This window comes from Helianthus annuus, chromosome 3 (genome assembly GCF_002127325.2).
Source record: "Helianthus annuus cultivar XRQ/B chromosome 3, HanXRQr2.0-SUNRISE, whole genome shotgun sequence".
Taxonomy (NCBI): Eukaryota; Viridiplantae; Streptophyta; class Magnoliopsida; order Asterales; family Asteraceae; genus Helianthus; species Helianthus annuus.
Window position 1 is genome coordinate 153,534,105 of NC_035435.2, and position 13,085 is coordinate 153,547,189.

The following is a 13,085-nucleotide window of genomic DNA, read 5'->3' on the forward strand; positions in this document are numbered from 1 at the left end:
CCTTTCTTGGTTAATCGAAACTTTACGTAACCCGAAATAATTTTCTTGCTTAGAAGGTAAAAAACGTAAACTCCAAAAGGTATGCGTAAAACGTTAAAACGAGCATGTAAATTCGGGGAATAACGTAAACAGTTATACGTACAAAAGGGCCAATCGTATATTTTTTTACATGAACAGTTACGTAAACCGTACAATAGTTTTAAAAGGTTCATGTAAAGCCTGTTACATAAACAGTTGCGTACCCCGTAAAAACAGTTACTTCCCGTAAAACTTTTTTCGCGAAAATTTTTATGTAAAAATTTAAAAAAATGCAAAGTTACATAACCCGCCCAAAAATGCCCGTAAAAAGCTTTTTGCGTAAAAGGTAAAAACGTAAACCATAAAAGGGTCCCGTAAAAAATTTGCGTAAAACGTTAAAAAATTTTACGCTAAGCGTACACCTGTAAAAGTTTTTGCGTAAAAAGTTTCCGTGAAAAGGTACACACAAAATAGGTCTCCGTAAAATTTTTACGTAAAAAGGTTTCGGTAAACTTTTTACCAGTAAAGTTTTTTGCATAAAAACGGTTTCTGTAAAATTTTTACACTAGCATAACTGTTACATAAACAGTTACGTAACCCGTAAAAAAAGTTACTTCCCGTAAACTTTTTTCGCGAAAGCTTTTTATGTAAAAAATTAAAAATGAAAAGGTACATAACCCGTAAGAAAGTTTTTGCGAAAAAAAAAGGACGAACATCGCGTAAAGAGGTTTTTGCGTAAACAGTAAAAAATTTGCGGAAACCGTTAAAAATTACACCTGTAAAAGTTTTTGCGTAAAAAGTTTCCGTGAAAAGGCAAACTAAAAAAAGGTCTCCGTAGAATTTTTACGTAAAGAGGTTTCTGTAAACTTTTTACCTGTAAAGTTTTTGCGTACAAAGGTTTCTGTAAATTTTTTACGCCAAGCATAAACCGTTTTAAAAATGTGTGCAGTATTTAAAACGTAAAAAAGGTTACCGTAAAAAGGTAAACTTTGTAATTTGCGCAACATTTACAAAAAGTTTCCGTGAAAAGGTACACACAAAAAAGGTCTCCGTAAAATTTTTACGTAAAAAGGTTTCGGTAAACTTTTTACCTGTAAAGTTTTTTGCATAAAAACGGTTTCTGTAAAATTTTTACACTAGCATAACTGTTACATAAACAGTTACGTAACCCGTAAAAAAGTTACTTCCCGTAAACTTTTTTCGCGAAAGCTTTTTATGTAAAAAATTAAAAATGAAAAGGTACATAACCCGTAAAAAAGTTTTTGCGAAAAAAAAAGGACGAACATCGCGTAAAGAGGTTTTTGCGTAAACCGTAAAAAATTTGCGGAAACCGTTAAAAATTACACCTGTAAAAGTTTTTGCGTAAAAAGTTTCCGTGAAAAGGCAAACTAAAAAAAGGTCTCCGTAAAATTTTTACGTAAAGAGGTTTCTGTAAACTTTTTACCTGTAAAGTTTTTGCGTACAAAGGTTTCTGTAAATTTTTTACGCCAAGCATAAACCGTTTTAAAAATGTGTGCAGTATGTAAAACGTAAAAAAGGTTACCGTAAAAAATGTGTGCAGTATGTAAAACGTAAAAAAGGTTACCGTAAAAAAGCTTTTATGTAAAAAATTAAAAATGAAAAGTTACATAACCCGTAAAAAAGTTTTTGCGAAAAAAAAGGACGAACATCGCGTAAAGAGGTTTTTGCGTAAACCGTAAAAAATTTGCGGAAACCGTTAAAAATTACACCTGTAAAAGTTTTTGCGTAAAAAGTTTCCGTGAAAAGGCAAACTAAAAAAAGGTCTCCGTAAAATTTTTACGTAAAGAGGTTTCTGTAAACTTTTTACCTGTAAAGTTTTTGCGTACAAAGGTTTCTGTAAATTTTTTACGCCAACCATAAACCGTTTTAAAAATGTGTGCAGTATGTAAAACGTAAAAAAAGGTTACCGTAAAAAGGTAAACTTTGTAATTTGCGCAACATTACAAAAAGTTTTACGTAAACGGTAAAACGTAAACCTTAATATGTTTTGCGTATTCCCTATAAAGTTTATAGAAGACGTATAAAATCAGCAGGAACCAACATAATGTAGGACGTATACCTTTTTCAATGTGGCAACATAAAAACCGAGAAATGTTCCAGGAATTTTAACGTAGAGTGTAAACACCTTTTCGTTTATTTATGTGAAACGCAAAAAGCTTTTTTTTTACGGTAAGACATACACGAAAATCATTAAATGCAAACATAAAACCTTCATATTCTATAGGATCGATTAAACGTGAATTTTTTTCTTTAAAACTTAATACATTCTGTGGGACAAAAAAGGATAATAAAAATCAATATGTAAACACACAAAAAGGGAAGTGGTAGGTATGTCTGTAAGGAGAGGTGTTTTGGAATTGGACAAAACATCTTTTCTTAGTTTGTCATTTAGTCAAAAATAGTAATGGGCTTGGAACCACACATTTTTTCTTTTGGAGTTGAAGTGATAACTGCACAAGGGTCAAGTGTCATGCACCAAAAAGGTCAGGAATATCTATAAGTGCAGTTGGAGAAAAAAGCACACCTCCTCTTGTCACCTTCCTTTGTTTGTATCTCTATATATAGTATACCGAATTAGGTTGTTTTTCATCCCAAACCATAGAACAAAAAGACATTCTCTAAATCCACTAACCGACTTCAACAACCAAAAAGGAAAAGCAGATGGCAGATGGCCGGAAAGTTTGGCGCCCACGCAAACCTGTCCCCCCCGGAGGTGAACTAACAAAACATACATGTGTTACATTGTCTTAGCGCGTCGCTTATTTAATTTTTTTTTTATTTTTAAAAAAACGTTTTTGTTTACCTTCTGTCCAGGCTCGTCACCAAGACCTCCCAATCAAAATGCGAAAGCCAAAACAGTGCAAGTGTGGAGCAAGACGGGATTGGTGTCTAACCCAGACACTATTTGGCTCCCTATCCAGCGCGAAGACGGTGTCTCAGGGGTGCAAGTATGGGATCGTCGCCGACTGGGTATGAATTCGGAACCAGATTTGGCTTGGTATCCCAGGCAAGCCACGGGGTCTCCCCCGACCCCCCGCCGCCCCCCGCAAACAGCCTTTGGTTCGCCGGCTCCCCGGTTCGGTTCACCTTCTGCCCCCTTGAGCACGCCGGGTCCCGTTACGCCGGTTCGTGGGAACTTTGGTTCCCCGCCAGCCCGTTTTGCTTCGCCCCCTCTTGTTGGAGTTGCTTTTCGTACTCCCCAAGGAGCTGCTTTCAGGACGCCGCCATCTGTGGGTGGAAGCGAGAGGTCAAAGGGCAAGCAGCCAATGACTCAGGTTTGGGATCCTAAGGCGACCCAAGGGGAGGATCCTGATCCCTATCATGGTTCCAAGGATGCAGCGGCTGGTTCGGATACGGGATTCTTTTCGTGGGGCGCGGACTGCGACTCTGATTTGGATTAGCCATTGGTGAAAATGGTTTTCAAGCGTTTCGCTGGATGTGTAGTGCATGTGGCGTTTGGTCGCTAGGGTGTTTTGTGTGTCATGTGTTCCATTGCAGTGTTGTGTTTTTTTAAAACTTCGTTTGTAACCGATGTCTGTTTCGTAGTGTCTTGTTTTATGCATTAAAATGCAACGTATGTGTCTGTAAAATGTTTCGTTCAACTAATAAAAATGGAACGCGGTGTATGTGCTGTAATGTTATTTTTTTTAGCAATGATAAAAATTGCCTGGACCGTAAAAAATGGAACGCGGTGTATGTGTTGTACTGTTTTTTTTTTTTTATCAATAAAAATGGAACGCGGTGCATGTGCTAAATTTAAGGTTTCGTAACACTTTTTTACGCCCAAACTTTTACAGATATACGGTAAGCGTAAAAAGTTTTTTATACGTTTTTAGGCATTTTTTTAACTTTAACCTTTTATGGGTTACGATCTACTTTTTACGGAAAAGCTTTTTTTGCTTTTACGCAAAACTACGTTTTAAGGAATACGCAAATTTTTACTTAAAACTTTTTAAGGAATACGCAAAACATATTAAGGTTTTTCGTTTTACCGTTTACGTAAAACTTTTTGTATTGTTATGCGAATTACAAAGTTTTCTTTTTTACGGAAACCCTTTTTGCTTTTTACATATTACGGGAAACCCATTTTTAAGTGGTTTCTGCTTAGCGTAAAATTTTACGGAAACCTTTTTATGCAAGAACTTTACAGGTAAAAAAGTTCACGGGAAACCTTTTTTACGTAAAAAATTTACGGAAACCTTTTTTTACGTAAAAAAAGTTAGCGTTATATTTTTTTAACGGTTTAGGCAAAATTTTTACGTTAACCTTTTTACCAGAACACACAAAAAACATAAACTAAGTACTATTAACCATACCACAAAGGGGGGGGGGTGGGGGTTGCTTTATACATTAATTGTCATACCAAACTTACAGATATAATATACCAAAAACTTATTACCTAGTCCAAACACAGCCATACTGGTCAACAAAAAAGACACGTCAACCCAACCGTGCACCACATAAGTCATAAGGTGAACCCCCGACGCAAAAAAAGGAACCCCCCCGTCACGCCGCCCCCTTCAGCCCCAGGTCTAAGGTTCTGCAGTCTTGCGTTTCTCTGGGCAGTTGCGGGAGTCATGCCCGGTTACAAATCGGTTGCATGTTCTGCATAATCGCTGGGGTTTTTGGTGGTTCTGGACTGCCCTCTCACCCGGCCCAATCATGCGTTTGTTTGTCCCGCATCCCTTATTGCGTACGCCTTGAGGATTGGAGCAGGAAACGGGGGTGCTCTCCTCATCTTCCACCACCACGCCTAGCATATCAGCCATAACCTGTGACTCTGTTGCCTCGGCGACTCTTTTACCACGTCGATCATCATTGAATTCTTTTGTCCAGCCTTTGATTTTCTCAACGAAATCCTCCATCGCTGCCCGGTCGCCCATCACAGCCTCAAACGCTTCAGAAAAGCAGTCCACTAGGGTGTTCCTGGTCAACGAAACCGGAGACAAGTCTACCCCATACCTGAATTCTACACGGAAAACCGACTTCGGCAACACGTGACGTCTCCAGCGACTAACCACATACTTAGCCGGGATTTCGTCCACCTTTGTTTGCCGGTATACGCAAAATATATGCCTGCAAAGGTATCCAATACGGCACCAAAGGTTACATGAGCATGTTGTAGTGTCCTCGACTGGGTCCACTTTAACCTGCACCATGTCGGAAAACACACCCACGTTATAAAAAAAGCGGGTACTGAAAAGAAAAGAAACGGGGAGGGGCCATTACCGTGAATTCATTGACGACATCGGAACGCTTGTCCAAATGCGTAACAGTATAAACCTTTCTCCCGTCGACTTCTTCGACCCCGGTAGTATAGCAGTGTAAAAGGCCCTTCAGGATCTCTTTGCGGACCTCGATGAATATGGCCGGGGAATACAATAATGCGCAGTGCTTCTCTATCGCCAAACCAGATCTGAACTCGTGTGCGCGATCATCCGCCTTGAAGTCCCCAACCCTCTGCCTATAGCGTTGGGACTCCATCGTGGAGTCATAACACAAAAAAAACTGGACAAGGGTGTTCGCCCAGGACGAGCTCACCTTAAACGTAGAGTTCGAACTCTCTCACCGGGACGTAGTCTTCATCAAACATGACATTGGGATTTCTCTAAAGTATGCCGGGACCCACATCTCCTTTATGTTGTACATGTCTCTCAGCCACTCGTGACCTTCAAGCCCATACTTCTCTAGAAGCTTCCCCCATCTCCTCTCGAATGTCACCGGTTTAATATAAATGTTCCACACCAGTTTGTGAACGGCAGCCCTGAATTCAGTGTTATGCGCGACCTCTCCTGTAATCTGGAAAGAAAAAAATGCCAAAAAAATGAGATAAATTAGTTCAGCCAACAAAAAGAATCTCGTATAGAAATAAAAATGAAAAAGACATGAAGGGGCGACAGTTCCACCTTCGCAGGTAGTTTCTTCATGATGTGCCACATGCACAGGCGATGGAGTGAACGATCAAACACAGCAGTCACTGCTTGCCGCATGGCCGGGTCTTGGTCAGTTAGCACCAGGGTGGGCTGCTTGTTGTGCGCGTCGAGGAAAGCCCTTAACAGCCACGTGTAGGCCTCAATTGTCTCACAAAACAATAGCCCCGCTCCAAAAGTGACGCATCGCTTGTTGTTGTCAACCCCGGTAAACGGAACGAAGATCAGATTGTACCTGTGTGTACGACGTCAATCAGTTATAACGCGATTAACCCAGTTGAAACTTTCGAAAAAAGATATATAATGAAAAAAAAATATATATATATAAACCCAAACTTGAAGGCTGTGAAAATTTACTTGTTGGTTTGATAAGTAGCGTCGAATGCGAGGACGTCGCCGAAAGCCTGATAGTTGACCTTGGAAATTTCATCCGCCCAGAACATGTGTCGAATTTCGCCGTTTTCCACGCTGTACTTAAAGGTGTAGTTCGGCAGGTGGTTGACCCGATCTTTCATCTTCTCGATCACCAAATGTGCGTCCCTGTCACCAATGAACATGCGAACCCTTCATGCAAAGTTCCGAAAGTCATCAGCCGTCCCTTTGACGTTGTGGTGCCCCCCCAAAGGTTAACTTGTAGCCTATGTGCCATCGACGGTCCGACCTTGCTAAGACTTGCTCGATGGATGAATTCTTTAGTAAAAAAATCAAGCTTCCGGCGTTTTTTCGTTAGATCTCTGTTATGCGATGGGACCATAGGATGGTTATGGTTCTCTTCAAAGTGATACAACACCCAAACACCAGATGACTCATCAAACCTCACACGTATGCAAGCTTTACAGTCACACACACGGAAAGTGGCCTGCCTTATCTTCAGCGATGTCTCGTCAAGGCTATTGAAGTCCCTATTCTGGCTATGCGGCTTCCCGTGGTTGGAACAAACAATGTACCGGTGCGTGATAACTCCTTTCTTTCGCTTAATTGTCCCAAGCCTAGTTGAAAACCCACAGTGACCTGCGTAGAGGTCATACATCTCCGGGACGTCTTCCCATTGCTGAAACACGGCCTCGATTCTTGGTTTTATGTTTTCCGGAGCAGCTGGGCACCAGTAGCGTGTCCCATTTGGAGTGAACCAGGAAAAGCACTCGTCCTCTGACTCTGGGGCATTGTCTGCGAAACAAAACACACCAAAAAATTTTATACACCTCAGTCATAAAAAGCCGACTACAATAAAAAAACTAATATTGGGTGGGGGGTGCAGCAGCAAAAAAAGAATACACACAAAACCATGTGTTTATATTTTTTCAAAAACAAAAAAACTATGATGACCAACAATTAACTACTTTTTTACACTGAACGTAAAAAATCAACCCCCCACTCTCAAAAAACATCTGTTTGTATACAAAAAAAAAAAGGAATAACAAACACAACATAAAAGAATTGTGGGTGAACTGACATCAAAAAATGCAAAAACTAATTTTCACAATTAACATAAGAGGGTGAGCAAGTATAAAGTTAACCCCCATCATTCAACCCCCGCTTTTTATTTTTCTTTGATACCTATGCAAAGTCAGTTCCCAAAAAAAAATTAAGAAAAGTCAAATTAAGGTTTTGACCGGGATATGGGTTACCAATGTCTGTTGCCTGGTTTGGGGTCATCAATGGAGTCCGGGAACCACCAGAACTTGATCCTCGCTCAACACCCACAGTAACCGGCGTCCCAGAGAGAGCAAACTGCTCCAGAAACAGAGTGCCTTCGACATCAATCCCCGCTCCTGATCCCCGTTGTGGGGTGCAAATGATAAGATTATCTGCATCGGCGACTTCTCCTTCCAAGTCGCCACTCGGAGGTTTATACATTTTGCTGGGTGTTTTTGAATTTTGGTTTGGGATTCTCCAGTGAAGGGGGGTGATTGATGAAGGAGGTTTTTAGGAGTTGGTAGATAGAAAAGAAAAGGCCAGAAGGTGAATGTGTGGGGTGATTCAAGAAGTAGAGCTTCGTTATATAAAGAATGAAGGAAAACATTGGGATCAATAAAATCTACAGTGCTATTCGTATTATTTCTGACAAATCGAAAAATGGAAAACGGAAATGACAGGGGGGCGGTGGCTGATTGAAAAGAGAAGGGGGGTTAAATTACCATATTAACCTTCAGAAAAGCCATGTGGGTAAATGACATGTCAGCTTGTTATTGGATAATATTAGTTCTCATGGTTCTTACAACTAGAGGTGGTTCTCATTTTAGCGGTCCCCTATATATATATATATATATATATATATATAGGGGCTGCTAGAATGAAAACCACCCCGAGTTGTAGGAACCGCGAGAACTACATCCCACGGAGCGCCGTTCGCCATGATTTTTTTTTTTTACAAGTAGATGTGTGTATTATAAACACAGCCGTAAAAAATCATGGCGAACGGCGCTCCGTGGGGTGTAGTTTTTTACACCACTAGTTTGGTGTTTTTTAATTTTTTTTCTTTTTTCTTTTTTTTTTCACCAAACTTGTGGTGTAAAAAACTACACCCCACGGAGCGCCGTTCGCCATGATTTTTTACGGCTGTGTTTATAATATACACATCTACTTGTAAAAAAAATCATGGCGAACAGCGCTCCGTGGGGTGTAGTTCTCGCGGTTCTTACAACTCGAGGTGGTTTTCATTCTAGCGGCTCCCTATATATATATATATATATATATATATATATATATAATGTAACTTCTTTAAATGTGTGACTATAAATGTGTTCTTGTTAGTTTCTAACAATAATAATGTGACTTCTCTTAGGGATGGCAATGGGTCGGGTTTGGGACGGGTTTAGGTAATCCCAAACTCAAACCCGGTTAGATAATCTTGTCCCAAACTCGTCCCAAAACCCGTCGGGTTTCTAGCGGGTAAATACCCATCGGGTATACCCGCGGGTTTCGGGTAAACCCGTTAATTTAAAAAGATTATTCGTTGGGTATACTCATCTCAAAACCCATTGGGTATTTATCGGGTAATTACTAATCGGTTACATTTTGTATTGTCATTATAAAAATATATATCAAATAACTACAATGTATATGGAATAGAATACCTATATGTGTAAAAAATGGATGTATCATATATATACATATTTAATAATATAAAAGAAATTATATCGGATATACAATCGGGTAAACGGGTACACTCTATCGGGTAATTGGATCGGGTAAACGGGTACATCACTAAATCCCAAACCCGCGAAAAAAATAAAAGCTATTCCCAAACCCGATTAACCGACCCCAAACCCGTCCCAAATGTGTCGGGTTTCGGGTTTACCCAGCGGGTTCGGGTTTGATTGCCATCCCTACTTCTCTAGTTTGCAAAAAAAAAAAAAAAACATAAGGTGCTGGGGTGTTGGAAGATCATATTTGGCATGTGTGTGCGTGTTTTTTTTTTCATAATTACGTAGGATTTAAGGATAATTTACGAGGTAAGGCATTTACTATCATGGTCTACGATAACGTGCCTTGGCGAAGCTTGAAAAAAAAAAGTTTGGGGGTCGGAAAGTAACGGACCTAAAAAAAATTTCTATCGCGTAGTTTTGAGGTGTATGTTTGGGTCGGACGTCGGTAATTCGATTCGGGTCGGGTCAAACATTAATATCAAATAAAAAACGTTCTCAAACATTAAAAAAGAAGTTATCATTTTATTTTTCCACATAGCATAATCTAATAACAAAACAAGTTAACAAATCACCCTAAATTTCAAACTCTAATTTCTATCTAAATCAAATCACAATAAGATTAAACAAATAAAATTAGACATAGTTACAGAAAGATTCAACAAGTTTAGGGCAAAAATTCAGACCAATTTCACCCCTAATTCCAACCTAGATCACATAAATTGTAGCCCTAAATTAAACCTAAAGATAAAAAACACATACTTTTAACCTTATGAAGATTGAAGAAGTCGAACAAGAGTACAAGACCACAACAACGAGCAGTGTTTTGGCTTCTGTTTTCGAACAAGAAGCTGAAGTCGAACAGTTCTGGAACCTGTGTCCCCCCCCCCCTTCTGCAGTTCTGGCTTGTGGCTGATGTCCCAAAGTAAACGAATTTGGGTTTTTTTTATAGGGTGGGCTTTTAAGTTGGGCTATATAATGATTTGATTTGGGTTATATAATATACATTCTAGTATTCTACCAAATATAATGATTTGGACTATATAAATAAAAAAAATTAAAACAGGGGGGGTCGAAAACGTATATACCTATTTTTTTTATAAAACCGGGGGGTTGAAAACGTATATACCTACAAAATCGTATACGAAACGTACATATATAACATTGCTGACCGAAAAGTTCGGGGGAGCGGGCGCCCCTCCCCGCCCCTTAAATCCTTCGCCCCTGTTCATTGGCTGGCTTGGTAGCTCACAACTCCACACTCTCGAGTTCGACCCCTGGTTCATCCGATTCGGGTGTTCTTTTTTCTTTTTGCAAAACGCAAAATGATTATGGCGAAGGGGATTGAACCCGGATCTCTTTATTCTAAAAGCAAAGGTCTAAGCAAGTGGGCTACACAACTTTTGGGTTTTATAAACGAAATCTATTTTAGTTTTATAGGCGAAATTTGTTTTATTTAACCAAGTGGGCTATAGAATCCATTACTGATATTTGTTTTTATTGCTTTCAATCGATGTGTTATACGCATCGCCATCTTTTCTGGATATTATCAAGCGATACTAACCAAGTACCCATCGCATAATACGGGTTCATTTACTATATACACATATATAACTCCAAAGAAATATCAGGCTTTGATCCATCTAAATTTTATTGGGCTTCGTAATACTTCTAGGATTCTGCCTTCTTCAATATAATTGGGCTTTTGCTTTCTTCTCTTCACAATCAGAAATTTAGAAGTAAACAACTTGTGTGTCATCAGGAGACCTAATTTCCATATATAAATTAGCAACTCTATCCCAAGCTTGAGGAGTGTTTAAAAAAAAAACTTTGATTTTTCACTTTTAACCCAAACATGTTCATATTTTGTATTTTAACCCCATTTAAATTTTTTACTTTTAACCCAAAGTTTTCCATCTTTTATAATTTAACACAACACTTTATTATTTATAACTTTGGTCCTCTATACTTTTTATCTTTCGCAAGTTTTACGTTTCGTTCTAAATTTTGCGAGTTAACACGCCATAGCGTGCATGTGAGGTTCAACGTGTTTTGCTCTATTTTCATATTTGATAGACCTGTCGCAAAGTGTCCATTTTTTCCCTATTGACAAGTTCGCCGCAACGGGCGGGTCCTAGATCGACTAAGTTATTATTTTCTACGTTTTACGTTTCTGGTTAATTTCTTCGCATTAACACACTGTAACGGGAGTGCGTAGTTCAACGATTTTAAATCTGTTTTTCGTTTAGTGTAATTTTTCCCATTTTATCTACTTTATTTTTACGATGTTGAGAGTCGATGCCGTTGTGGCATTGGTGCTACTTGGCACGGTTTTACGAACGTTTTTAACCTATTAAACTTTTTACTAATGTTTTGTTTCGGTTTACCCTATACTTCCTTTACTTAAAAACTATTTTTTACGTGCATATTTTATGTACGGGTAGGTATAAATATGTTTTGTTCTACATTCGGACGTAAACTTTTTTTATAGACGAGTCAGGTAAAATATAATACGTTTTCGTTTAAAAGAAACCATTTTTACGTGCATATTTTTATGTACGTTTTGGTATAAATTCAAGATGTTCTACATTTCGACGTAAACTTTTTTGGGAAATAATTCAGGTCAAATATAATATTTTTCATGTATATTTTATGTATGTTTCGTAAAGTTTGTTTCGAACCAAGTGGAGTCAAATTATGGTTTCTTTTTCTCCCTTTTTTGTCAAAAGCTCCAATTAATCCCTTTCGATTACATATGCAGATTTTCCTTCATACCCGTTACGTTTCTATGTATGAGTTGGGTCACATATAATACGTTATGATTGTTCCATATGAATTTGATTTACTTTACGTTTGATCCAATCACAATGCTTGTACAGGTTACATTGAGTTCAGGTTACATTGAGGTTCAACTGGAGACGTCGAAATGTGTGTTTTCATATGGTTAATGCATCATATAACGTTTGGACCAATCCATTCAATGTTTACGATGTACTCACGTGCGCAACGCAGGCGGGTCTTAATCCTAGTTGCTCCTTAAATTGAAAACTGAAACAAGCGAAACTCCTTTGCATTGCGGAAATTCAGTATATGTACAAAACACGAAATACTATATACAGTAGTATCAGACCCAGTGGCGGCTTTGATGGTGTGCAGGGAGGACCTCCGCACAAGGCCCATGATTTCGAGGGGCACGTGATTTGTAAAACAAATCCGATACCTATATGTTAATTTTTTTTAAATAGTAAACACATAACAATTCCAACATAGGCCCATTTACAAATCATTTTTTTATGGTTTAGAATTTAGCTCATTTGGCATTAGGTTTATTGAGTCCGATACTAATTTGATTTAAAAATAATAACAATAATAATAAACATTACGGAATGACACATTTCTTCGAGCTCGAACAGAGTACATGAATTCTCAGAGACGTCTCTGATCAGACCTATAAGGGTACAAATGGACGAACTACATACATGCGAACAAATTAACATACACAAAAGGCAGCTACGGCGAGTGAGTTCTAACAGATTAGTTTAAACATAAAAGACACATAAAAACTCAGTAGTTTATTGTCAAAACACGGTTTTTATAAAATACCAACATCATCTTCAAAACACATTAACACCCGAACCGCTTCGTTCCTTACTAAACCTGTTGCCCAATGACTCACAACCCTACATATAACATCTCACACCTGACACATTATCACTAGGCTTGCCACCTACGACCACACCTCCATACCCATCTCATAAAAAAAACGTACCAAGAGACTCCTTAGTGCGAATCACAGCCACCCAAAATAATCATCATACCACAAGTATACAACACACCAACCATTTCATCAAGCGTGAAAAATTAAAACACATTAGGTGGCAACCTAACACGTAATTAGTTCAAATCACTAAGAAGTGACCATGGCTCATCTTATTTTGTCGCATGTAACCCTCCTCGTTAGGTCAGGCTG

The 13,085-nt window shown here is 38.7% G+C and overlaps 1 protein-coding gene across 1 annotated transcript; it reads right to left on the reverse strand.

The window, feature by feature from the left end:
* Positions 1 to 4,571: 4,571 nt before the first annotated feature.
* On the reverse strand, positions 4,572 to 7,826 carry LOC110932286 (protein FAR1-RELATED SEQUENCE 5-like). Its single transcript, XM_022175632.1, has 7 exons — positions 7,598 to 7,826; positions 6,608 to 7,136; positions 6,327 to 6,509; positions 5,946 to 6,204; positions 5,609 to 5,838; positions 5,269 to 5,503; positions 4,572 to 5,189 (listed from the first exon to the last, which is right to left on the reverse strand). Exons 1-7 carry the CDS (start codon positions 7,824 to 7,826, stop codon positions 4,572 to 4,574), a joined length of 2,283 nt encoding a protein of 760 aa, XP_022031324.1.
* Positions 7,827 to 13,085: the final 5,259 nt, after the last annotated feature.

Coding starts and splice junctions, on each gene's coding strand:
- LOC110932286 (XM_022175632.1), bottom strand. CDS start 7,826: ATGTATAAACCTCCGAGTGGCGACTTGGAAGGAGAAGTCGCCGATGCA. Junction 6,205..6,326: donor GCTACTTATCAAACCAACAA/GTAAATTTTCAC, acceptor TCGTACACACAG/GTACAATCTGATCTTCGTTC. Junction 5,190..5,268: donor ATGTCGTCAATGAATTCACG/GTAATGGCCCCT, acceptor GACATGGTGCAG/GTTAAAGTGGACCCAGTCGA.